We start from the raw sequence: 27,549 nt of genomic DNA on the forward strand, positions 1-27,549 counted from the left end.
AATACCACATTTTGAGAGCTATAATTTTTCCATATTTTGGTCCACAGAGTCATGTGAGGTCTTGTTTTTTGCGGGACGAGTTGACGTTTTTATTGAAAACATTTTTGGGCACGTGACTTTTTTTATCGCTTTTAGGCGTTTATATCGTTCCGCGTTTGGTAAAATTGATAAATCAGTTTTATTCTTCGGGTCAGTACGATTACAGCGATACCTCATTTATATCATTTTTTTATGGTTTGGTGCTTTTATACGATAAAAACTATTTTACAGAAAAAAATTATTTTTGCATCGCTTTATTCTCAGGACTATAACTTTTTTATTTTTTTGCTGATGATGCTGTATGGCAGCTCTTTTTTTGCGGGACAATATGACGCTTTCAGCGGTACCATGGTTATTTATATCTGTCCTTTTGATCGCGTGTTATTCCACTTTTTGTTCGGCGGTATGATAATAAAGCGTTGTTTTTTGCCTCGTTTTTTTTTTTTTTTCTTACGGTGTTTACTGAAGGGGTTAACTAGTGGGACAGTTTTATAGGTCGGGTCGTTACGGACGCGGCGATACTAAATATGTGTACTTTTATTTTTTTTTTTTTATTTAGATGAAGAAATGTATTTATGGGAATAATATTTATTTTTTTTTTTTCATTATTTTGGAATATTTTTTTTTATTTTTTTTACACATTTGGAAAATTTTTTTTTTACTTTGTCCCAGGGGGGGACATCACAGATCAGTGATCTGACAGTTTGCACAGCACTCTGTCAGATCACTGATCTGACATGCAGCGCTGCAGCCTTCACAGTGCCTGCTCTAAGCAGGCTCTGTGAAGCCACCTCCCTCCCTGCAGGACCCGGATCCGCGGCCATCTTGGATCCGGGGCTCGAGCAGGGAGGGAGGTGAGGAGACCCTCGCAGCAACGCGATCACATCGCGTTGCTGCGGGGGGCTCAGGGAAGCCCGCAGGGAGCCCCCTCCCTGCGCGGTGCTTCCCTGCACATCGCGATCATCTTTGATCGCGGTGTGCCAGGGGTTAATGTGCCGGGGGCGGTCCGTGACCGCTCCTGTCACATAGTGCCGGATGTCAGCTGCGATAAGCAGCTGACACCCGGCCGCGATCGGCCGCGCTCCCCCCGTGAGCGCGGCCGATCGGCTATGACGTACTATCCCGTCCAGGGTCAGATAAGCCCAGGGCACCTCGACGGGATAGTACGTCTAAGGTCACAGAGGGGTTAATGAGGCAGTGCAGATCAGCATAATTTCTCAGATGTATTCGGCATGAGAAAAAAACAAATGCAGCATGCTGAAATTTCACTCTGAGATGCGACAGTGCGAGAACAAAATTGCATACATCTGAATCACCTATTTTAGAGATCTACAAAGAAACCCCAGTAACAGTGATCAGGATAAATGTGAGCTGAGCTTTACTGCGATCTTTGGAAGACAGAATGAACAAATCACAAATCAACAGTAGGTCAAGAATTGGTTTTATTTTTTCATGCTGCTCCTCATGTGATATAATTAGGTGACTTTATTCTTCGGGTCGTGCGATTACAGTGATACCAGAATTACATCGTTTTTTTTTGGTTGGCTCCTGTCACACACTAAAAACGTGACAAGTTGACGTTTTTATTGGTACCATTTTCAGGAACATAACTTTTTTGATCTCTCTCGATTTTGATTTTTGGGAGGCAGAATGAACAAAAACCAACATTTTTTTTTCTTTTTATGCTGTTCACCGTGTGGTAAAAGTGATAAGACAGATTTACAATTCTGGCCGGTACTGACAACGATACCTCATTTATAAAACTTTTTCATGTCTTGCCGCTTTTGCACAAAAACGATTTTATAGAAAAAATAATTGTTTTTGCATTACTTTATTCTGAAAGCTAAAGCTTTTTTATATTTCACTAGCTGAAGAGCCCGGCGTTGCCTGGGCATAGTAAATATCTGTGGTAAGTTATAGCACGTCACTTCTCTTATTTTCCCATCACGCCTCTCATTTTCCCAATCACATCTTTAATTTTCCCCCTCACACCTCTCATTTTCTCCCTCACTCCTCTCATTCCCGCCTAACACTTGTCATTTCGACCTCACATCTGTCATTTTCCGATCACTACACTATTTTCCCTCACTCCTCTCATTTTGCACTCACACCTTTTCATTTTCACCTCACACCTCTCATTTTCACCTCAGTATATACATGTTTGTCATCTCCCTTATATATAGTATACACCTGTATGTCATCTCCTGTATATAGTATATACCAGTATGTCATCTCCCCTGTATATAGTATATACCTGCTGTGTGTCATCTCCCCTGTATATAGTATATACCTGTATGTCATCTCCTCCTATATATAGTATATACCTGTATGTCATCTCCTTCTATATATAGTATATACCTGTATGTCATCTCCTCCTGTATATAGTATATACCTGTGTGTCATCTCCCCTGTATATAGTATATATCTGTGTGTCATCTCCTCCAGTATATAGTATATACCTGTATGTCATCTTCTATATATATCATATACCTGTATGTCATCTCCTCCTGTATATAGTATATACCTGTAGGTAATCTGCTCCTGTATATAGTATATACCTGTGTGTCATCTCCTCCTGTATATAGTATATACCTGTATGTCATCTCCTCCTGTATATAGTATGTACCTGTATGTCATCTCCTCCTCTATATTGTATATACCTGTGTGTCATCTCTCCTGTATATAGTATATATCTGTGTGTCATCTCCCCTGTATATAGTATATACCTGTGTGATCTCCTGTATTAGACCTCGTTAACACGTTATTTGCTCAGTATTTTTACCTCAGTATTTGTAAGATAAATTGGCAGCCTGATAAATCCCCAGCCAACAGGAAGCCCTCCCCCTGGCAGTATATATTAGCTCACACATACACATAATAGACAGGTCATGTGACTGACAGCTGCTGTATTTCCTATATGGTACATTTGTTGCTCTTGTAGTTTGTCTGCTTATTAATCAGATTTTTATTTTTGAAGGCTAATACCAGACTTGTGTGTGTTTTAGGGCGAGTTTCGTCTGTCAAGTTGTGTGTGTTGAGTTGTGTGTGGCGACATGCATGTAGCGACTTTTGTGAGATGAGTTTTGTGTGGCAACATGCGTGTAGCAACTTTTTGTGTGTCGAGTTGCATGTGACAGGTTAGTGTAGCAAGTTGTGTGCAGCAAGTTTTGCGCATGGCGAGTTTTGCGCGTGGTGAGTTTTAGGTCTGGTGCCTTTTGAGTATGTGCAAGTTTTGTGTGAGGGAACTTTTGCATGTGTTGCAAATTTTGTGCATCTGGCAATTTTTCCGCGTGTGCAAGTTTTGCGTGTGGCGAGTTTTCCATGAGGTGAGTTTTGCACTTGTGGCGAGTTTTGCGTGAGCCTAGTTTTTGCATGTGGCGAGTTTTGCGCGTGGTGAGTTTTGAGCGGCGACTTTTGTGTTTCGACTTTTATGTGGCGAGGTTGGTGTATGTGTGGTGAAATGTGTGCTGAGGGTGGTATATGTGTTTAAGCACGTGGTAGTGTGTGGCGCATTTTGTGTGTGTGTTCATATCCCCATGTGTGGTGAGTATCTCATGTCGGGGCCCCACCTTAGCAACTGATCGGTATACACTCCTTGGCGCCATCGCTCTCATTCTTTAAGTCCCCCTTGTTCACATCTGGCATCTGTCAATTTGCCTCCAACACTTTTCCTTTCACTTTTCCCCATTATGTAGGTAGGGGAAAAATAGTTTGGTGAATTGGAAAGCGCGGGGTTAAAATTTCACCTCACAACATAGCCTACGACGCTCTCAGGGTCCAGACGTGTGACTGTGCAAAATTTTGTGGCTGTAGCTGCGACGCCTCCAACACTTTTCCTTTCACTTTTTTCCCCATTATGTAGATAGGGGCAAAATTGTTTGGTGAATTGGAACGCGCGGGGTTAAAATTTCGCCTCACAATATAGCCTATGACGCTCTCGGGGTCCAGACGTGTGACTGTGCAAAATTTTGTGGCTGTAGCTGCGACGGTGCAGATGCCAATCCCGGACATACACACACACACACACACACACACACACACACACACACACACACACATTCAGCTTTATATAGTAGATTTAGTGCTGACACCTGCTTTTAGACTGGGATAGAGCCCATGTGATGGTCACACCTTACATGTATGGAGGTGTGCGGGAGCGCACCTCCCGCAGCGCCATACATGTTCCACTGATGTCGTGAAAGTATAATTTCCTATAGATTATTTGCTCTGGTAATGAGGTATTCATATGGTGCGCTTTCGTGGCATATCCATAGAATGTTACATAAATCTACCGTAATATATAAAGCTGAATGTGTGTGTGTATGTGTGTGTGTATGTCCGGGATTGGCATCTGAACCGTCGCAGCTACAGCCACAAAATTTTGCACAGTCACACGTCTGGACCCCGAGAGCGTCATAGGCTATGTTGTGAGGTGAAATTTTAACCCCACGCTTCCCAATTCACCAAACAAATTTGCCCCTATCTACATAATGAGGAAAAAGTGAAACGAAAAGTGTTGGAGGCAAATTGACAGCTGCCAGATGTGAACAAGGGGGACTTAAAGAATGAGAGCGATGGCACCAAAGAGTATATACAGTACAGTTGCTAAGGTGGGGCCCCGACATGGGATACTCACCACACACGGGGATATGAACACGCACACAAAATGCGCCACACACTACCACGTGCTTGAACACATATACCACCCTCCAGCACACATTTCACCACACATACACCAACCTCGCCACATAAAAGTCGAAACACAAAAGTCGCCGCTCAAAACTCGCCACGCGCAAAACTCGTCACATGCAAAACTGGGCTCACGCAAAACTCGCCACACGTGCAAAACTCACCTCATGGGGAAACTCGCCACACGCAAAACTTGCACCCGCGGAAAAATTGCCACATGCACAAAAGTTGCAACACATACAAAAGTTGCCTCACACAAAACTTGCACATATTCAAAAGGCACCACACATAAAACTCGCCACGCGCAAAACTTGCTGCGCACAACTTGCTACACTAACCTGTCACATGCAACTCGACACACAAAAAGTTGCTACACGCATGTCGCCACACAAAACTCATCTCACAAAAGTCGCTACATGCATGTCGCCACACGCAACTCAACACACACAACTTGACACACGAAACGCGCCCTAATCACACACAAGTCTGGTATTAGCCTTCAAAAGTAAAAATCTGATTAATAAGCAGACAAACTACAAGAGCAACAAATGTACCATATAGGAAATACGCCAGCTGTCAGTCACATGACCTGTCTATTATGTGTATGTGTGAGCTAATATAAACTGCCAGGGGGAGGGCTTCCTGTTGGCTGGGGATTTATCAGGCTGCCAATTTAGCTTACAAATACTGAGGTAAAAATACTGACCAAGTAATGTGTGAACGAGGTCAAATACAGGAGGAGATGACATACAGATATATACTATGTACAGGGGAGATAACACACAGGTATATACTATATTCAGGAGAGATGACACAGGTATATACTATATAGAGGAGCAGATGACATACAGGTACATACTATATACAGGAGGAGATGACATACAGGTATATACTATATACAGGAGGAGATGACACACAGGTATATTCTATATACAGGAGCAGATGACCTACAGGTATATATTATATACAGGAGGAGATGACATACAGGTATATGCTATATATAGGTGGAGAGGACATACAGGTATATACTATATACAGGAGGAGATGACACACAGATATATACTATATACAGGGGAGATGACACAGGTATATACTATATACAGGAGGAGATGACATACAGGTATATACTATATACAGGAGATGACATACAGGTGTATACTATATATAAGGGAGATGACAAACATGTACAGTGCCTACAAGTAGTATTCAACCCCCTGCAGATTTAGCAGGTTTACACATTTGGAATTAACTTGGCATTGTGACATTTGGACTGTAGATCAGCTTGGAAGTGTGAAATGCACTGCAGCAAAAAAAAATGTTATTCCTTTGTTTATTTTTTTATTTAAATTGTGAAAAGTCTTTTCAGAGGGTCATTTATTATTTAACCCCTCAACCCACCAGAATTCTGTTTGGTTCCCCTAAAGTATTAAGAAGTAGTTCAGGCACAAAGAACAATGAGCTTCACATGTTTGGATTAATTATCTCTTTTTCCAGCCTTTTCTGACTATTTAAGACCCTCCCCAAACTTGTGAACAGCACTCATACATGGTCAATATGGGAAAGACAAAGGAGCATTCCAAGGCCATCAGAGACAAGATCGTGGAGGGTCACAAGGCTGGCAAGGGGTACAAAATCCTTTCCAAGGAGTTGGGCCTACCTGTCTCCACTGTTGGGAGCATCATCCGGAAGTGGAAGGCTTATGGAACTACTGTTAGCATCATGCTGTGGGGCTGTTTCTCAGCCAAGGGGCCTGGCCATCTGGTCCGCATCCATGGGAAGATGGATAGCACGGCCTACCTGGAGATTTTGGCCAAGAACCTCTGCTCCTCCATCAAGGATCTTAAGATGGGTCGTCATTTCATCTTCCAACAAGACAACGACCCAAAGCACACAGCCAAGAAAACCAAGGCCTGGTTCAAGAGGCAAGAAATCAAGGTGTTGCAGTGGCCTAGTCAGTCTCCTGACTTTAACCCAATTGAAAACTTGTGGAAGGAGCTCAAGATTAAAGTCCACATGAGACACCCAAAGAACCTAGATAACTTGGAGAAGATCTGCATGGAGGAGTGGGCCAAGATAACTCCAGAGACCTGTGCTGGCCTGATCAGGTCTTATAAAAGACGATTATTAGCTGTAATTGCAAACAAAGGTTATTCCACAAAATATTAAACCTAGGGGTTGAATAATAATTGACCCACACTTTTATGTTTAAAATTTATAAAAATTTAACTGAGCAACAAAACTTTTTGGTTTGTAAGATTTATGCATCTGTTAATAAATCCTGCTCTTGTTTGAAGTTTGAAGGCTCTAACTTATTTGCATCTTATTAAACCTGCTAAATCTGCAGGGGGTTGAATACTACTTGTAGGCATTGTATATACTGAGGTGAAAATGAGAGGTGTGAGGTGAAAATGAAAAGGTGTGAGTGCAAAATGAGAGGAGTGAGGGAAAATAGTGGAGTGATCGGAAAATGACAGATGTGAGGTCGAAATGACAAGTGTTAGGTGGGAATGAGAGGAGTGGGGGAAAATAAGAGGAGTGAGGGGGAAAATGAGGTGTGTGTGACGCTGTAAGAATCTGGCTGCACTCGGATGTCACCCGAGTGCAGTCCTATTAGAGCATGTAGATTCAAACAGTGAAAAACGGAGCGTGGACCCACTGGACCGTGATGACGAACCCCTCTCGGACGAGCTGACCAGGTGGACCGCCCCCTATACAGGGAGAGTTAGGGGCAGGCCCGTGAGGGACTATCGCCACGGAAGCTGGAGGGGCGACTGAGATCAGATGGGTACACAGCAGGCACAAAGGGAAAGAGGGAACAGAAAGGAACTACTGAGACAAGGGAGAAGATGGGAACGCTACGGAGGCACGGAGGCTGGCAGGACAATATGGAGACACTGAGGCTGACGGGAGCAAGGAAAAGATATAGGAGCCGGGCAGGTACCGCAGAGGAAAAGGAACTGAAGGAACAAGGCAGGAACACAGGAAACAGGCAGGCACTGCAGAGGGCGGAGGAGACCCAAAGTCAGAGAGCTAGGAACGCTCAGAGACCACAGGTGACCAGAAGCACTTGTAAACACAAATGAACATCAGGCACAGAGAAGCAGCAGGAAGCAGTTTACATAGCAGCAAGGGAGCTACTTCCGGGTTACAGTCCTCCAGGATGACGGAGAGGACAGGAAAGAGCGCCAACAGAGGAATCAGATGTGTGCACGCGCAGAGCTGAATGCGACGCGCGCGCCCGGCGAGCTGCAGTGGGGAGAGGCGGCGGCAGCAACGGCATGACAGTGTGAGGGAGAAAATGAGAGATATGAGAGGGAAAATGAAAGATATGATGGGAAAAATGAGAGGCGTGATCGGAAATTAAGAGAAGTGAGGTGCTATAACTAACCACAGATATTTACTATGCCCAGGCAACGCCGGGCTCTTCAGCTAGTATATGATGAATGTAGTTCCCACCACTCAGACCTACATCTATCTCAAAAATAGGGTCCCATTGTCAATCCTATTGGCGAACAGGTAGCTGTACATACGCATGTCTCTCCAATCATTTCTTTGGAAATTCAGAACACTGCCCAGCCTGTTTGATGGGCAATTTTTGGAGATGCCAGAGTAATAACTGAAGAGGGATCTGCACTTGCAGCAACACCACTGCGACTGACCCCATAAGTTCTTGTCTTGCCTGTTTGGCTCTAACTCATTAAGAGCTATTCCATTGTTAGGATGAATATCAGATTATCTGGGGGTCCGAATCATCAAAATCTGACTAGTGGTAAAGAAATATAGAACAGATTACTACAACTAAGAAATTAAACGCTTTGTCAGGTTTTGTAAATTATCCCCATATGCTTTACATATGTTTGCTGGGTATTATTCCATACATTTTCTTAATGTAAGGAAGTGGTAATACAAAGTAACTGAATGCATTTTCTAAACTGATAGAAATTGACTTCTATGGTTTCCCTGGTGCAGTGTATGTGGGTTAAGAGCTCCTGAGGTTTACTGTACAGGATGTGAAATGTGGCGGATAATCCCTTACATAAGGGTCGGAGGGGGCAGGCAATGCAGGCTATCTGGTCATTGCTAATTACACTGGGAGAGGAATCACTAGAGAGGTTGCCTTTGGGGAGTCATGTTTATGTACTTGCTGATACTCACATGCTAGCAAATTCTGTTCATGCTTCCTTCTAGATGAGCGTGTCTGATCAGCTTAGTCATGTCCGAAATGTAGAAGCTACATGAAAAAGTGACAAGCAGGACACGGCCCTGTACTCCTGAAGAACCAGCTAATACACTGTACCTCCTGCACATAACCCTCACCATGTTCAGAGTACATATGTATAGTGTCTTACTCTCACCGCTCATATCCCTGCTGTCTTTTATACAATGATTGCATTTTTTCTCTCTATGGAAATCAATATACACTACCATTCAAAAGTTTAGGGTCACCCAGACAATTTTGTGTTTTCTATGAAAACTCATACTTTTATTAATTAAATGAGTTGCCAAATGAATTGAAAATCTAGTCCAGACATTGACAAGGTTCGAAAAGAAGATTTTTATTTGAAATAATAATTTTCTCCTTCAAACTTTGCTTTCGTCAAAGAATGCTCCCTTTGCAGCAATTACAGCATTGCAGATCTTTGGCATTCTAGCAGATAATTTGCTGAGGTAATCTGGAGAAATTTCACACCATGCTTCCAGAATCCCCTCTCACAAGTTGGTTTGGCTTGATGGGCACTTTTTGCGCACCATACGGTCAAGCTGCTCCCACAACAGCTCAGTGGGGTTGAGATCTGGTGACTGCGCTGGCCACTCCATTACAGATAGAATACCAGCTGCCTGCTTCTTCCCTAAATAGTTCTTGCATAATTTGGAGGTGTGCTTTGGGTCATTGTCCTGTTATAGGATGAAATTGGCTCCAATCAAGCGCTGTCCACAGGGTATGGTATGGCGTTGCAAAATGGAGTGATGGCCTTCCTTATTCAAAATCCCTTTTACCTTGTACAAATCTCCCACTTTACCAGCACCAAAGCAACCCCAGACCATCACATTACCTCCACCATGTTTGACAGATGGCATCAGGCACTCTTCCAGCATCTTTTCAGTTGTTCTTCGTCTCACAAATGTTCTTCTGTGTGATCCAAACACCTCAAACTTGGATTCGTCTGTCCATAACACTTTTTTCCAATCTTCCTATGTCCAATGTCTGTGTTCTTGTGCCCATATTAATATTTTCCTTTTATTAGCCAGTCTCAGATATGGCTTTTTCTTTGCCACTCTGCCCTGAAGGCCAGAATCCTGGAGTCGCCTCTTCACTGTAAACGTTGACACTGGGGTTTTGCGTATACTGTTTAATGAAGCTGCCAGTTGAGGACCTGTGAGGAGTCGATTTCTCAAACTACAGACTCTAATGTACTTGTCTTGTTGCTCAGTTGTGCAGCGGGGCCTCCCACTTCTCTTTCTACTCTGGTTAGAGCCTGTTTGTGCTCTCCTCTGAATGGAGTAGTACACACCGTTGTAGGAAATGTTCAGTTTCTTGGAAGTTTTTCGCATGGAATAGCCTTCATTTTTAAGAACAAGAATAGACTGTTTCATATGAAAGTTCTTTTTTTCTGCCAATTTTGAGAGTTTAATGGAACCAACAAATGTAGTGCTCCAGATTCTCTACTAGCTCAAAGGAAGGTCCGGTTTATAGGTTGCCTAATCAGTCAAACTGTTTTCAGCTGTGCCAACATACTTGCGCAAGGGTTTTCAAGGGTATTCTAACCATTCATTAGCCTTCTTACAGTTAGAAAACACCAAGTACCATAAGAACATTGGAGTGATGGTTGTTGGAAATGGGCCTCTATACACCTACGAAGATATTGCATTACAAACCAGACGTTTGCAGCTAGAATAGTCATTTACCACATTAACAATTTATAGAGTGTATTTTTTAATCATTTAATGTTAGCTTCATTGGAAAAAACTGTGCTTTTCTTTCAAAAATAAGGAAATTTCTAAGTGACCATAAACTTTTGAACAGTAGTGTATCTGCAAGTATTATTTTTGTGCCACGTGACGTTACTCATTAGAAAGCACTTGAGACAATTCTGAAACACTTGTTACATCAGAAAATGACTTCTTGTTTAAATCAGGTTGCATTGAGGCTATGTGCACACGTTCAGGAATTCATGCGTTTTTGCCGCGATTTTGACGCGTTTTTGCCGCGGTTTTTTCCGGACACTTCCCAATGCATTTTGGAGTGGGAAATCCGCAAAAAAAATGCAAAAAGATAGAGCATGTCCGGATTTTGTGCGGTATGCGTTTTTTATGCGGAAAAAAACGCATCATGTGCACAAAACATGCGGAATTCATTCTAAATGATGGGATGCTTATTGTATGCTTTTTTTGCGGTTTTATAGCGTTTTTATTGGGAAAAACCGCGAAAAAACCGCAACGTGTGAACACAGCCTAAATATATACTTTTTCAAGTTTTTGATAATTTTTTTTTCTATATTACAATCTTTCTTGATTCTTACAATTTTTAGACTGACCTCTGGAGCTTCCTGTTTTAGGAAATTCACATATACATTAGCAGCAATGGGCTGCCTGGGACCCTATCTTTTGTATTGAAGCATCTAATGAGCCTGTGTAACGGTCATTGTGAAGGAAAGGAGGGGGAGCAGGGTCAGCCACGTGATTGGTGGATCCTGACACCTGTGTTATCAGCTGTGTATCGAGGGGTTACCTGTTGTTGTAATCCTGCCTCTGATCCTAAAGCATTCTATCATAAGTTCACACTAGGTGTTTTTTCAGCTTTTTTTTTCTGCAGAAAACCTGATCTCTTGACAAGAAAGAAGCTGCAAAGAAAAAAGGATGTCTTCCTTGGTTTTTCTTTCATCTGTGGCATGCTAGATTTGTCTCTTGCGCATGCTGATAAAGTCCTATTCTATAGAATCGGGTTTTGGCATAAAAAAAGCAGCAAAACTTGATACCTGCATTTTTGGTAGTTTTTTTTTCACCACCGATTCATTTTAATGGGTGTAAAATGCTGAAAGAAGTGACATGCTCCATTGTGCAAAAAATCGTTCAAAGCACAAAATCCTGATGACAAAGAACAAGCCGTGAGCATGAGATTTCTGAAATCTCACACTTTGCTGGTACTATAAAACGCATCTGAAAATTTGCATTAAAAAAACCGCTATATTATGTCCCCTCTTCATCAAAACACTGACAGAGTTCTCGTGTAAATCGCTGTGAAAAGTCACAAAAGTTTTGCCTAATGCCAAGTAGTCTAAAAACGTTGTGACTTTCTGCATTTCATTTCAGTTTTACCCAGCTCTGTCAAAATGAGTATCGCAGTGTACAGGTACGGACTGGGACTGAAATTCAGCCCTGGCATTTGGAATCACACAGGCCCATGTTATCCCCGTCCCCATGAACCTGATGGGATATATTACTAATATTTCCCTGGATGGAGGTAAGGAAGATTTTCTATAAGACGGATATTTCTAATGATACCCGTGGCCTGCTGGGGTAAGTGACGGAGTCAGCAACTTCGTGCTCCATCACAACTCTTAACAGTATGGAGACACAAACGAGAATAGTAAAACCAAAAACACTCAATTTGAAAAAAAATCGCAGTAATCCGCAAGTGCTAGTAAAAGATGTAAAAAAACAGGGTATTTGGTTGATTCGTTTTTTTGCAAGTCTTGTTCACTGTGCAAGTAGCCCATGTGTTCCTGTTTCCATAATTGTTCTCTTGTGTCTACAAGACTGGGGAGCTATCCACCACTCCTCTTGGGCTATCTGCACAAAAGCTGTTCTACTCTGTATGCACACATGGATTTTTCCTCTCTGAACCCTGTTCACACAGGTAATATACAGATGATCAGGTTTTTAAATACATCAGATAGGGATTGCATACATCAGTTAGGACTGCTCTGATATGGGTATACCGTGAAGTTTGGTAGAGCAGCTTAGTATACATTTTTTGCAAAAAACGTATCAACCAAATACCCTGTTTTTTTACATCTTTTACTAGCACTTGCGGATTACTGCGATTTTTTTCAAACTGAGTGTTTTTGGTTTTACTATTCTCTTTTGTGTCTTCAGGTTTCTTGGTGGTGTGTGAACATGTTCCTACAGACTTGTTCACTGTGCAAGTAGCCCATGTGTTCCTGTTTCTTAACAGTATGGGTATCTTGAGAACACCGATTCTGTTAAAAACGTAGCAGACAAGGCAGCCCATGACCAGACAGGCCCTTCTGGCATTTGCCAGAATATCTAGATGGCCAGTCCGGCCCTGACAGTGTATATTGCCGGCAGTATAGATGGGATTTCACCACATCTCATTTCAACCATCTGGAGAAAATCTACAGCCTAACGGATGCTGCAATTTATGCGGCATATACTAAAAGCAGACTCTAAGGTAAATCCACAGCGTTTCTGCAATATCTGCACTTGTGGCTGTTGTGTAGGGCATGTGCCGTACGGACTTACCCTGACAAACCCACATGTCGATCCAGTAAGTCCTTTATTTATTCGCTAGAAAATAGATTCAGATAAATGGAGCCAATTTTCAGTTGCAGCAATTCTGCAATAAAATCTGCAATGTGAGAATTCACCCTACAGCCATGTCCACATGGTTTGGAATCACAACATATTTTCAGTCCTGGTGTAAAATCCACTTTCTATTACAGGAGCAGTATTTTGGAAGTACCGTAAATATACAAATCTCAGCTATACTCTCCTGGAATAAAATCTGCCTGTAACCGGTGTGCTGGGGAAGCTGGCCTCACTGTGAGGAGCCGGGCAGTGCATCTCTAGAAACAGAATATATACACCCTGTATACTGCTCCACACTGACCGGTGTGCTGGGGAAGCCGGCCTCACTGTGAGGAGCCAGGCAATGCATCTGCCGACACATACAGTGGGGCAAAAAAGTATTTAGTCAGTCAGCAATAGTGCAAGTTCCACCACTTAAAAAGATGAGAGGCGTCTGTAATTTACATCATAGGTAGACCTCAACTATGGGAGACAAACTGAGAAAAAAAAAATCCAGAAAATCACATTGTCTGTTTTTTTATCATTTTTTTTTGCATATTATGGTGGAAAATAAGTATTTGGTCAGAAACAAACAATCAAGATTTCGGGCTCTCACAGACCTGTAACTTCTTCTTTAAGAGTCTCCTCTTTCCTCCACTCATTACCTGTAGTAATGGCACCTGTTTAAACTTGTTATCAGTATAAAAAGACACCTGTGCACACCCTCAAACAGTCTGACTCCAAACTCCACTATGGTGAAGACCAAAGAGCTGTCAAAGGACACCAGAAACAAAATTGTAGCCCTGCACCAGGCTGGGAAGACTGAATCTGCAATAGCCAACCAGCTTGGAGTGAAGAAATCAACAGTGGGAGCAATAATTAGAAAATGGAAGACATACAAGACTACTGATAATCTCCCTCGATCTGGGGCTCCACGCAAAATCCCACCCCGTGGGGTCAGAATGATCACAAGAACGGTGAGCAAAAATCCCAGAACCACGCGGGGGGACCTAGTGAGTGAACTGCAGAGAGCTGGGACCAATGTAACAAGGCCTACCATAAGTAACACACTACGCCACCATGGACTCAGATCCTGCAGTGCCAGACGTGTCCCACTGCTTAAGCCAGTACATGTCCGGGCCCGTCTGAAGTTTGCTAGAGAGCATTTGGATGATCCAGAGGAGTTTTGGGAGAATGTCCTATGGTCTGATGAAACCAAACTGGAACTGTTTGGTAGAAACACAACTTGTCGTGTTTGGAGGAAAAAGAATACTGAGTTGCATCCATCAAACACCATACCTACTGTAAAGCATGGTGGTGGAAACATCATGCTTTGGGGCTGTTTCTCTGCAAAGGGGCCAGGATGACTGATCCGGGTACATGAAAGAATGAATGGGGCCATGTAACGTGAGATTTTGAGTGCAAACCTCCTTCCATCAGCAAGGGCATTGAAGATGAAACGTGGCTGGGTCTTTCAACATGACAATGATCCAAAGCACACCGCCAGGGCAACGAAGGAATGGCTTCGTAAGAAGCATTTCAAGGTCCTGGAGTGGCCTAGCCAGTCTCCAGATCTCAACCCTATAGAAAACCTTTGGAGGGAGTTGAAAGTCCGTGTTGCCAAGCAAAAAGCCAAAAACATCACTGCTCTAGAGGAGATCTGCATGGAGGAATGGGCCAACATACCAACAATAGTGTGTGGCAACCTTGTGAAGACTTACAGAAAACGTTTGACCTCTGTCATTGCCAACAAAGGATATATTACAAAGTATTGAGATGAAATTTTGTTTCTGACCAAATACTTATTTTCCACCATAATATGCAAATAAAATGTTAACAAAAAACAGACAATGTGATTTTCTGGATTTTTTTTTCTCAGTTTGTCTCCCATAGTTGAGGACTACCTATGATGTAAATTACAGACGCCTCTCATCTTTTTAAGTGGTGGAACTTGCACTATTGCTGACTGACAATACTTTTTTGCCCCACTGTACATGTAATATATACAAATAAGCAATGAATGTAAAATTGTGGTTTGTGAAACCACAGCCAGCTCACCGATCAGACGCAGGTGCTCGGAACTTCGTCAAAGACCAGGATGAGTAGTAACAACAGCAACAGAAGAAAAGGCGTTCCAGCTCCATAAAAAAAGTGATTCTTTATTAATCCTTTAAAATTTTCCAATTCAATGGATCCTTGCGTACATGCGAATGCTCAGGTACAGAGAAATATGCGACACGTTTCGATCGATTCCGATCTTAATCAATGCATAGTTTTATGTGAGACACAACCCTTCGTTTCTAATGTTCCCGGACCAATCCTGAAAGCAGTTCACGTCACCTGACTAGAGCTGCAGGTCCTGAACGGAAATTCCTCCCCTCACATCTATACATAGCGTTTCATTTAAATGAGCAAAGCTACGAAATTAATTACGACATTTCGACAGGTACTACATGCGGTAACACCACACTTGAAAAAAACCCTACATTCTAACCAGGTTTTCGATACCGACTGAGGAGCAAAAAAACTCGGGGATAACATACTACCAATCGTTGGCGCTCTCCTTGCTACTACATTCAGTCCATCTTTTAGAATTTCTGAGAGCATATCATCCTCCTGCAGAATGGGCAGCCTTTTTAGAATTATATTTTTAATTTCAAGAAATTGAGTTCTATACTGAAAACAGACATATGGCTTATTTTTCCTTTTTTCTTTGCCCTCTCTATTTTCTATATCGGATCTAAGGAGGCTATCTCTGGACTTACTTCCTACTATTCTACGGGCTCTTTCCAAAGTCCAATTGGGATACTCTCGCTTCTTTAGCCTGGCCCCCAAATGATGAAATTCCCTCTCTCTATTTCCCCACTACAATTTCTCTTTAATCTTGTATATTCTCCCACCGGGATAGATTTAATGGTATAGTTAAATAAATAGGGCAGCACACTGCAGCGCCAAAACATGCAAACTTGAAAAAACGAAATTTGAACTGCATTACTGCACTAGAAATATGAAAAATGAGAGCTTTTAGCGCACAAAAATGGCCAATTTTATGTGTACCTCGTAGCCACGTTAAGGCATCTCTCTTATACGAGGCCCTACGCTTGACCTACCTCACTGAGAATAAACGTCTCCATCTGAATGGGTACATGTGAAAACCTCTTCTTGGACTCAAATTCTCTCTCTATGTGGAGGGGTATTGGACCTACTATAATTAAAACACCTGAAGCTAGGAGGCGGGGAGTGCACGATCAGAAGGCTAGAGAATACATTTCAAAAACCTGACCTGCACATCCAAACATAGACTGAGTGTGAACAGGTGCTGAACCCAGAGTCGCCAACTCGTATATAGTTAAATAAATAGGGCAGCACACTGCAGCGCCAAAACATGCAAACTTGAAAAAACGAAATTTGAACTGCATTACTGCACTAGAAATATGAAAAATGAGAGCTTTTAGCGCACAAAAATGGCCAATTTTATGTGTACCTCGTAGCCACGTTAAGGCATCTCTCTTATACGAGGTCCTACGCTTGACCTACCTCTCTGAGAATAAACGTCTCCATCTGAATGGGTACATGTAAAAACCTCTTCTCTATTTATTTAACTATATACGAGTTGGCGACTCTGGGTTCAGCACCTGTTCACACTCAGTCTATGTTTGGATGTGCAGGTCAGGTTTTTGAGATTTAATGGTATGTCCTGGGTGACTACTTCTTGCGTGTAATTTATTGAATATATCAATGCAAATGAATATGGAATTAAATTTACCCACAGATGGGATGTCAATCAAATGTCGTTCCTGGATTTGGAAGGGGTAACTAATCAAATTATTGGGAGTAAGACACATGTTAAACCCCTCAGTGGGAACACTATATTACATGCAAGAAGTAGTCAGTGCATCTGCCGACACATATATGTAATATATACACCCCGTATACTGCTCCATACTGACCGGTGTGCTGGGGACTCCGGCCTCACTGTGAGGAGCCGGGCAGTGCACTGCTGACACCGAGTATATACACTCTGTATACTGCGCCATACTGACCGGTGTGCTGGGGACTCCGGCCTCACTGTGAGGAGCCAGGGGAAGTGCACTGCTGACACCGAGTATATACACTCTGTATACTGCTCAAAAATGACCGGTGTGCTGGGGACTCCGGCCTCACTGTGAGGAGCCAGGGGAAGTGCACTGCTGACACCGAGTATATACACTCTGTATACTGCTCCATACTGACCAGTGTGCTGAGGAAGCCTGTAAGGAGGCGGGGAAGTGCACTGCTGACACCAAGTATATACACTCTGTATACTGCTCCACACTGACCGCTGTGCTGGGGAAGCCGGCCTCGCTGTTAGCAGCTGGGGCAGTGCACTTCTGACACCGAGTATATACACCTTGTATACTGCTCCATACTGACCGCTGTGCTGGGGAAGCCAGCCTCGCTGTTAGCAGCTGGGGCAGTGCACTTCTGACACCGAGTATATACACCTTGTATACTGCTCCATACTGACCGCTGTGCTGGGGAAGCCGGCCTCGCTGTTAGCAGCTGGGGCAGTGCACTTCTGACACCGAGTATATACACTCTGTATACTGCTCCACACTGACCGCTGTGCTGGGGAAGCCGGCCTCGCTGTTAGCAGCTGGGGCAGTGCACTTCTGACACCGAGTATATACACTCTGTATACTGCTCCACACTGACCGCTGTGCTGGGGAAGCCGGCCTCGCTGTTAGCAGCTGGGGCAGTGCACTTCTGACACCGAGTATATACACTCTGTATACTGCTCCACACTGACCGCTGTGCTGGGGAAGCCGGCCTCGCTGTTAGCAGCTGGGGCAGTGCACTTCTGACACCGAGTATATACACCTTGTATACTGCTCCATACTGACCGCTGTGCTGGGGAAGCCGGCCTCGCTGTTAGCAGCTGGGGCAGTGCACTTCTGACACCGAGTATATACACCTTGTATACTGCTCCATACTGACCGGTGTTTTATTGACAGATTGGGCGCAGTATCCGTCTGATATATCGGCAGTCCTTACTTCTATTTATAGCGCCAGTGTATTTTATCAATCGTTATGTCATCATGTCGCAATGCATGGACCGGTCACCGAAACGTCACAAGAAGCGGGAAAGGCCTCGACTGCGGGCACTGACTGCGGGGAGTAAGGAGCAGCCATTTTGCCGCTGGACTGTGCCTGTCGCTGATTGGTCGTGGCCGTTTTGCCGCGACCGATCAGCAACTTGGGATTTCCGTGACAAAGACAGACAGACGGAAGCGGACCTTAGACAGTTAGGCCATGTTCACACAGTGCGTTTTTTACTGCGGAACCGCAGCGGTTTCGCCGCTGCGGTTCCGCAGCTGTTTTCCATGCAGGGTACATAACAATGTAACGCTATGGAAAACAGTCACTGCTGTGCACATGATCCGTAATTTCGTTTAAAAAGCCGCGCAGAATAGCTGCGGCAAAAAAGAAGGAGCATGTCACTTCTTTTTCCTGAACCGCAGCGGTTCTGCACCCATAGACCTCCATTGTGAGGTCAAAATCGCAGTAAAACCCGCAGATCAAAAATATATCTGCGGGTTTTACTGCGATTTGATGTGCAGAACCGCTGCAGCAGGAAGTGCGGGGGAGCGGGCGGAAGTGCGTGGGCGGAGTGTGGCTGCCCCCCCGTGCTCCGATCCCCCACCCCCGTGCTCCGATGCCCCCCCCCCGTGCTCCGATGCCCCCCCCCAGTGCTCCGATGCCCCCCCCCCCCTTATACTTACCCGGCGTCCCGGTGTCCGTCCGGCCGTCTTCTCCCTGGGCGCCGCCATCTTGCAAAATGGCGGGCGCATGCGCAGTGCGCCCGCCGAATCTGCCGGCCGGCAGATTCGCTCCAAAGTGCATTTTGATCACTGAGATATAACCTATCTCAGTGATCAAAATAAAAAAATAGTAAATGACACCCCCCCCACTTTGTCACCCCCATTGGTAGGGACAATAAAAAAATTAAGAATTTTTTTTTTTTTTTTCACTAAGGTTAGAATAGGGGTAGGGTTAGGGGTAGGGTTAGGGGTAGGGTATTTTCAGCCATTTTAGCCCTAAAAAGCTTCCTAGGAAACACACAGTCTCTGCATAGAAAACTGCATAAAAAAAGGATAAAAAAACGCATCAAAAAACGCATCAAAAAAGGACAAAAAAAGGACCAAAAAAAGGACCTGCGTTTTCTGCCAAGAGCTGCAGTTTTTTAAAAAAAACTGTCCTGAAAAAAAAAGGATGGAAATCCTGAACGTGTGAACATACCCTTATATAGTAGATACATCCCGCATACTGAAGCCGCCCCCTTTAGCTCTATAGCAGGTCCTCGCTGACAGGACAGGTGTCCCTAGTGTCTTGTACTCCGCGCTGCCCCTGGAGGGCCCACAGTGGGCGCTCATGCAGCACGGCCAGTGTACGCTGAGGGATCATGGACATTATATATTCTGCAGGTGTTCCAGCGCGTGCTCTGCTCTCTCCTCTTTTGCCCACGTGTTGCTGCTGTTTGCTTCCGCTTCCCACGTGGCCTTGTCGCGCGTTCCCCTGCAGGGCGCATGCTTGTTCGCCTCGGTCCTGGGAGTCACTAAGGTGACGAGCATTTGGAGACAAATGAGTGTTGGTGTAGCGCTCTCCATTACCGCCCCGATGGGGGAGACTGTGATGATTGACGCCTTGCACAACGCGTGTTTTTTTTTTTTGTAAAGAGGAGGCGGGGCTATGTAACCTAAGGGGGCGTGGCTTGGTTTGGGCAGGCCCCGCTCCGGGGTTTTGGCTTTAGGTGTCTCCGTTCGGCGCTGTGGCCGTTATTCCTCAGGACTGGGCTCCGTGATTGCGGCTGCTTGTGAGGATCGTCCTCCCCGGGACGCACGTGTTCTGCAGTGTGTGTATTACGTGTCCTTGTCTGTGGGGAGGGAGCGGCTGCGGGGTGCGCGGCTCCATAGCGGAGCTCGGTGCAACAAAGGCCGGGAAGCCGCATGTCCGCCGTGTGGTGATGGCAGCAGGTTACGGGCTGTGCTGCGCCTCCATCTCCGCTCCGGGAACCTGTGTATAGAGACTGCGGGGGCTGCCGTATACCGCCGTGTGTGCGGGGGCTGCCGTATACCGCCCTGTGTGTGCGGGGGCTGCCGTATACCGCCCTGTGTGTGCGGGGGCTGCCGTATACCGCCCTGTGTGTGCGGGGGCTGCCGTATACCGCCCTGTGTGTGCGGGGGCTGCCGTATACCGCCGTGTGTGCGCGGGGGCTGCCGTATACCGCCCTGTGTGTGCGGGGGCTGCCGTATACCGCCCTGTGTGTGCGGGGGGCTGCCGTATACCGCCCTGTGTGTGCGGGGGCTGCCGTATACCGCCCTGTGTGTGCGGGGGCTGCCGTATACCGCCCTGTGTGTGCGGGGGGCTGCCGTATACCGCCCTGTGTGTGCGGGGGCTGCCGTATACCGCCCTGTGTGTGCGGGGGCTGCCGTATACCGCCCTGTGTGTGCGGGGGCTGCCGTATACCGCCCTGTGTGTGCGGGGGCTGCCGTATACCGCCCTGTGTGTGCGGGGGCTGCCGTATACCGCCCTGTGTGTGCGGGGGCTGCCGTATACCGCCCTGTGTGTGCGGGGGCTGCCGTATACCGCCCTGTGTGTGCGGGGGCTGCCGTATACCGCCGTGTGTGCGGGGGCTGCCGTATACCGCCCTGTGTGCGCGCGCGCGCGGGGCTGCCGTATACCGCCGTGTGTGCGGGGGGGGGGGCTGCAGTATACCGCCCTGTGTGCGGGGGGGTCTGCTGTAGATGCACAGATGCCACTGTGGTTCCTATGTGTCTGTACAATCTGCCTTTGGTGTGGGGTATAACATACAGTTACCACCATATGATTCCTAGTCCATCCATGTGTGCTGACTGGGGAGCTTCTGTTGGATGGGGGCTTACACTTTTACTTTTTTGACATGCTTATGTAAGATGTATATTAATGATACAGAAGGAAATGATCTGGTGCTTGGCATTGCACCCAGTGGCACACGTGCTGTTCCTTATGACCAAACCATAGCTGCTCCATCTGCTTCTTTATGGCCTTTTGTAGAAGATGAACTTACTATGTTTTAATCCATCCGTTAGGCTACTTTCACACTAGCTACGTTTGGAATACGTCGCAATGCGTTGTTTAGGGGAAAAAATGCATCCTGCAAAGTTGTCTGCAGGATGTGTTTTTTCCCCATAGACTAACATTAGCGACGCATTGACACACGTCGCAACCGTCGTGCGACGGTTGCATTGTGTTGTGGCGGACCATCGGCAGCAAAAAAGTTAAATGTAACGTTTTTTTGCTGCGTCGTATCCGCCATTTCCGACCGCGCATGCGCGGCCTGAACTCCGCCCCCACCTCCCCGCAACTCACACTGGGGCAGCGGATGCGTTGAAAAACTGCATCCGCTGCCCCCGTTGTGCGGCGCTTGCACAGTATGGTGTCGGTACGTCAGGCCAACGCAGCACGACGGCCCTGTACCGACGCTAGTGTGAAAGTAGCCTTAGGTACATGTACAACTGAGTAGAATTGCGTGCAAGTTTAAAGGGCTTCTTCAAGCGTATATGGTAATATTAAGATATGAAACCAGTGGGGCTCAGACACCCCCGCCAATCAGCTCCTATTCTCATTATTCATGAAATTATAGGAGCACAACACAGAAAGATGCCCCTAAATTATTTAATAGGGAATACAAGCATTTACTGAAGCAGACTTCTCAGGATTGGAGACGACAGGTCCTCTTTACATTTTGCACCTCGGCCTACTAATCAGAAGAGGTGCCCAAGATGCCAGGCAGTCTGTAGGGCTCTGGCCCTGCTGCCACTGATTACCGATTTGGCCGTTGGACTAGGGTCCTGTGAACAGTTTTGCTCACGTCTAACCATGACTTCATAGGAGTCTTGGGTATGGCTTTTACCCTGGTGCTGGGACATCTGTTAAACTTTCGTCCAGAATGTGCATCGGCTTCAGAGCTGGAGCACAAATTGCCTAATACAAGTACAGGGTGTTTCAAAAATAAGTGGAGCAAGCTACTGGCATAACAGGCTTCTAAAATGGCTTCCTGAATATTTACTAAATCTGTTAATCTTGGCGTTTTTTTTTTTCTTCCAGCATGGCGGACTACTTGATTAGTGGTGGTACTGGATATGTCCCAGAAGATGGTCTTACAGCTCAACAGCTTTTCGTGAATTCAGATGGACTTACATACAAGTAAGCAGCAGATTATCGCTTATTAGAGATATTAATGGAGTTTCACTTATAATAATAATAATAATATTTTTTATTTATATAGCGCCAACATATTCCGCAGCACATTACAATTCACTTAGGTCTGTACACAAGTTTTCAGACTGGAAAAGTCTGTTTAGCACCCAGCATATTTGTACCATAAGTTGGGGCTTTTTACGGTGCTTTCAACAATTCTTTCAGCAGTGGATGGACTTGGAGAGGCAGGGTCTCTTTTAGCTTGTCAAATTTGATTCTAATTTACCCCTCAAATTGGTGCAAATCCTATGCCAGCATATATCGCCTGATGTAAGATGGTTTTTTTTATCCTCCTTAGACTAGATTCACACAACCATGTGTCATGCAGGCATGCACTCCCAGGCCACAGGTCTCCTGCCCATGATGCTGTTGATTTCAGGTGGGAAGACCCATGGTTGGACCATGACCCGTGGATGTATGAAAGCAGCATTGGGTATATTCACACTGGGTTTTTTAACTTTCCCCAAAACCGTCAATTTATAGGGCTCAGTTCATTATATTCATTGTGGTTGATTTTTTTTGTGGTCCCTTTCCTTTTTTTGGCTTGTAGATTTTGCTATTTTTTTTTCCCCGAAATTCATTAAAGTGGCTCACATGGTTCATTCATAATTATGTAAAAAAAAATTGCCTTTGTTTTACCTATCTTTATCTTTTCCACAAAAAATAAGCAAAATTAACTGGACTACATAAACTCACTCTGGAAAGGGGGAGTAGACTGCAGTTGCTCCAAATTTTGAATCTTTTTTTATTTAAAAAAAAAATCGCATTTCATGCATCTGCAACATCTCAATAAGCCACATTGATGAAAAATCTGAACACTAAGGGTATGTGTCCACGTTCAGGAGTGCCTCAGGATTTGGTCAGGGTTTTCCATCAGTTTTTGTAAGCCAAAACCAGGAGTGGGTGATAAATACAGAAGTGGTGCATATGTTTCTATTATACTGTTCCGCTAATTGTTCCACTCCTGGTTTTGGCTTACAAATACTGATGAAAAATACTGACCAAATCCTGATGCAATCCTGAACATGGACACATACCCTTAGGCTTCTTTTGCACATACTGGTTTTTTTTTTTTTTTGCCCTTTATTGCGGGCCTTTTTTGCAGGCCGTATCGCTGCAATTTTCATGGTCTGCCGCAATAACGTCTCTCGCCATAAATACGTCTCTCGCTGCCATACGGCGCACCGTAAAATTATTGCGGCCCCATAGAAATCTATTGGCCACAAAACAACGGTATGTATATAAGAAGCCTAAACAACAAAACACAAGATAAAAAAAAAAATACAAATTGTCTGCATTTTTTTTTTTTTTTTGCAATTCAAAAAATAGGATCTCATTGTTTTTACTGGAATTTCAGAATTGCTGTTAATAGAGCTGTAGATTTTTTTTTTCCCACCACAAAAAGCAGCGTCTATAATCAACATGTCTTTTATTGGGGCAGATTCCACTCAGGATCCACAGCAGGCGCTATACCTGTCCTATCCCCATTGAATGGCAGTTCTAACAGCAAATCTGCTTCAGTAATTGGAGGACAAGCCTGTGATTTCTGTGATAGATTCTACCGCAAAAGAAGAGAAGCGTTCCAGCATGGATGCATGTTTAGGCTATGTGCACACTTTGCGGATATAGATGCGGATCTGCAGCTTTTTTGGACATGCGGAATTGCATCAAATCCACAGTGTAGTGCACAAGCAATGTTATTCTATCTGAAATTGACATTTGGTGTGCACATGCTGCGGAAAAAACGTGCGGAATCGCAGCGTTATTTTTTCCGCAGCATGTCAATTCTTTTTGCAGATCTGCAGCTTTTCTGCACCCATTGACTTCCATTGTGTCAGAGCAATCCGCAGCAAAACCGCAGGTTTAAAAAAGATCTGCGGTTTTACTGCGGATGTGCCTGCAAGAAACGCTGCAGATCGGGAGGGGGGAGAGTGTGTGTGTGTGTGTGTGGCTTTATATATATATATATATATGTGTGTGTGTGTGTGTGGCTTTATATATGTGTGTGTGGCTTTATATATGTGTGTGTGGCTTTATATATGTGTGTGTGGCTTTATATATGTGTGTGTGGCTTTATATATGTGTGTGTGGCTTTATATATGTGTGTGTGGCTTTATATATGTGTGTGTGGCTTTATATATGTGTGTGTGGCTTTATATATGTGTGTGTGGCTTTATATATGTGTGTGTGGCTTTATATATGTGTGTGTGGCTTTATATATGTGTGTGTGGCTTTATATATATGTGTGTGTGTGTGGCTTTATATGTGTGTGTGTGGCTTTATATATGTGTGTATGTGTGGCTTTATATATGTGTGTGTGTGGCTTTATATGTGTGTGTGTGGCTTTATATATGTGTGTATGTGTGGCTTTATATATATGTGTGTGTGTGTGGCTTTATATGTGTGTGTGTGTGTGTGGCTTGATATGTATGTGTGTGGCTTGATATGTATGTGTGTGGCTTGATATGTGTGTGTGGCTTGATATGTGTGTGTGGCTTGATATGTATGTGTGTGGCTTGATATGTATGTGTGTGGCTTGATATGTATGTGTGTGGCTTGATATGTGTGTGTGGCTTGATATGTGTGTGTGGCTTGATATGTGTGTGTGGCTTGATATGTGTGTGTGGCTTGATATGTGTGTGTGGCTTGATGTGTGTGTGTGGCTTGATGTGTGTGTGTGGCTTGATGTGTGTGTGTGTGGCTTGATGTGTGTGTGTGTGGCTTGATGTGTGTGTGTGGCTTGATGTGTGTGTGTGTGGCTTGATGTGTGTGTGTGTGGCTTGATGTGTGTGGCTTGATGTGTGTGTGTGTGGCTTGATGTGTGTGTGTGTGTGGCTTGATGTGTGTGTGTGTGGCTTGATGTGTGTGTGTGTGGCTTGATGTGTGTGTGTGTGGCTTGATGTGTGTGTGTGTGTGGCTTGATATGTGTGTGTGTGTGTGTGTGTGGCATGATATGTGTGTGTGTGTGGCTTGATATGTGTGTGTGTGTGGCTTGATATGTGTGTGTGTGTGTGGCTTGATATGTGTGTGTGTGTGTGTGGCTTGATATGTGTGTGTGTGTGTGTGTGGCTTGATATGTGTGTGTGTGTGGCTATATCTATATATATCTATATATATCTATATATATATATATATATATATATATATATATATATATATATATATATATATATATATATATATATATCTATCTCTATATATCTCTATCTCTATATATATATCTCTATATATATATCTCTATATATATATCTCTATCTTTGTGTGCGTGGTGCCGATTGGCTGTGTGTGTGTGGCTTTGTATACAGTTAATCCCCAAAGCTCTTGATCACCTGTAAGAAAAAAAAAAACAAACCAAGAAAAGTATACGCCCTGATCCGATGTAATCCATGTAATTTTATTATTATTTATTTATATAGCACCATTGATTCCATGGTGCTGTACATGAGAATGGGTTAGGCTACGTTCACACTAGCGTTGTGCGCCGCTGCGTCGGCGACGCAACGCACGCAAAAACGCGCCAAAACGCACGCAAAAACGCTGCGTTTTGCAACGCATGCGTCGTTTTTTGCCGAAATTTGGACGCAAGAAAAATGCAACTTGTTGCGTTTTCTTGGTCCGACGCTTGCGGCAAAAAAGACGCATGCGTCGCACAACGCAGCACAATAAGACGCATGCGTCCCCCGTGTTAAATATAGGGACGCATGCGTCGCCGCTGCGTCGCACGACGCAAACACGACGCAAAACGGGAAACGCTAGTGTGAACGTAGCCTTACATACAAGTTACAGATATCGCTTACAGTAAACAAACTAACAATGAAGGACTTATACAGAGGGGCGAGGACCATGCCCTTGCGGGCTTACATTCTACAGGATTATGGGGGAGGAGACAATAAGTTGAGGGGTGCAGGAGCTCCGGTTTTGGTGAGGCTGTAGCTCCGGTATTGGTGAGGAGGCATCGGGGTCAGTGCAGGCTGTAGGCTTTCCTAAAGAGATGGATTTTCCGGTTCCGTCTGAAGGATCCGAATGTGGTTGATAGTCGGATGTGTTGGGGCAGAGAATTCCAGAAGATGGGGGATATTCTGGAGAAGTCTTGGAGGCGGTTGGATGAGGAGAGAAGGCGGTCTTGGGAGGACCGGAGATTACGTGAGGGAAGATATCGGGAGATTAATTCAGAGATATATGGAGGAGGCAGGTTATGGGTGGCTTTGTAGGTCGGTATTAGTAATTTGAACTGGATACGCTGAGGGAATGAGAGCCAGTGAAGAGATTTGCAGAGGGGGGAAGCGGAGGAGTAGCGAGGAGAGAGATTAATTAGTCGGGCAGCAGAGTTAAGGATGGACTGGATGTTGCGGTAGTCTAGGCGGGAGATGATGAGGGCATGCACAAGCATTTTAGTAGATTGACGGTTGAGGAAAGGACGGATTCTGGAGATATTTTTGAGCTGGAGGCGACAGGAGGTGGACAGAGCTTGGATGTGCGGTTTGAAAGACAGGGCAGAGTCAAAGGTTACTCTGAGGCAGCAGACTTCCGGTACGGGGGAAAGCATGATGTCGTTGATTGTGATAGATAGGTCAGGTAAGGACGATCTATGGGATAGAGGAAAGATGATGAGTTCAGATTTGTCCACATTGAGTTTGAGGAGGATATGGCAGATAGACACTCTGGGATTCTGGACAGCAGAGCCGTGACGTCTGGGCCAGCGAGGTAGATCTGAGTGTCCTCAGCATAGAGGTGGTACTGGAATCCATGGGACTTTGAGTTGTCCCAGGCCAAGTGTATAGATTAAGAATAGGGGTCCTATAACAGAGCCTTGGGGGACTCCAACAGAAAGAGGGTGGGATGAGGAGGTAGTGTGGGAGATGCTGAATGTGCGGATGGAAAGGTACGAGGCAATCCAGGATAGGGCAAGGTCTTTTATGCCAAAGGAGGAGAGGATCTGTAGTAGGAGGCAGTGGTCAACTGTGTCGAAAGCAGAGGACAGGTCTAGAAGGAGGAGTACAGAGTATTGTGCAT

The 27,549-nt window shown here is 44.7% G+C and overlaps 1 protein-coding gene across 6 annotated transcripts in view; it reads left to right on the plus strand.

Moving 5' to 3' along the window:
* Window positions 1-27,549, plus strand: part of IMPDH1 (inosine monophosphate dehydrogenase 1) — a 224,651-nt gene that overhangs the window by 131,703 nt on the left and 65,399 nt on the right. For 4 of the 6 annotated variants that reach the window (XM_069765450.1, XM_069765447.1, XM_069765448.1 and 1 more), the window contains one exon: window positions 22,384-22,482. In XM_069765450.1, coding sequence (XP_069621551.1) covers window positions 22,384-22,482 — 99 coding nt within the window. Of the gene's footprint in view, window positions 1-20,035; window positions 20,148-22,383; window positions 22,483-26,304; window positions 26,316-27,549 lie in introns of those variants that run through there. The other 2 variants (XM_069765451.1, XM_069765453.1) reach the window with 2 other exon arrangements.

The sequence above is a fragment of the Ranitomeya imitator genome, chromosome 4, assembly GCF_032444005.1.
Source record: "Ranitomeya imitator isolate aRanImi1 chromosome 4, aRanImi1.pri, whole genome shotgun sequence".
Taxonomy (NCBI): domain Eukaryota; kingdom Metazoa; phylum Chordata; class Amphibia; order Anura; family Dendrobatidae; genus Ranitomeya; species Ranitomeya imitator.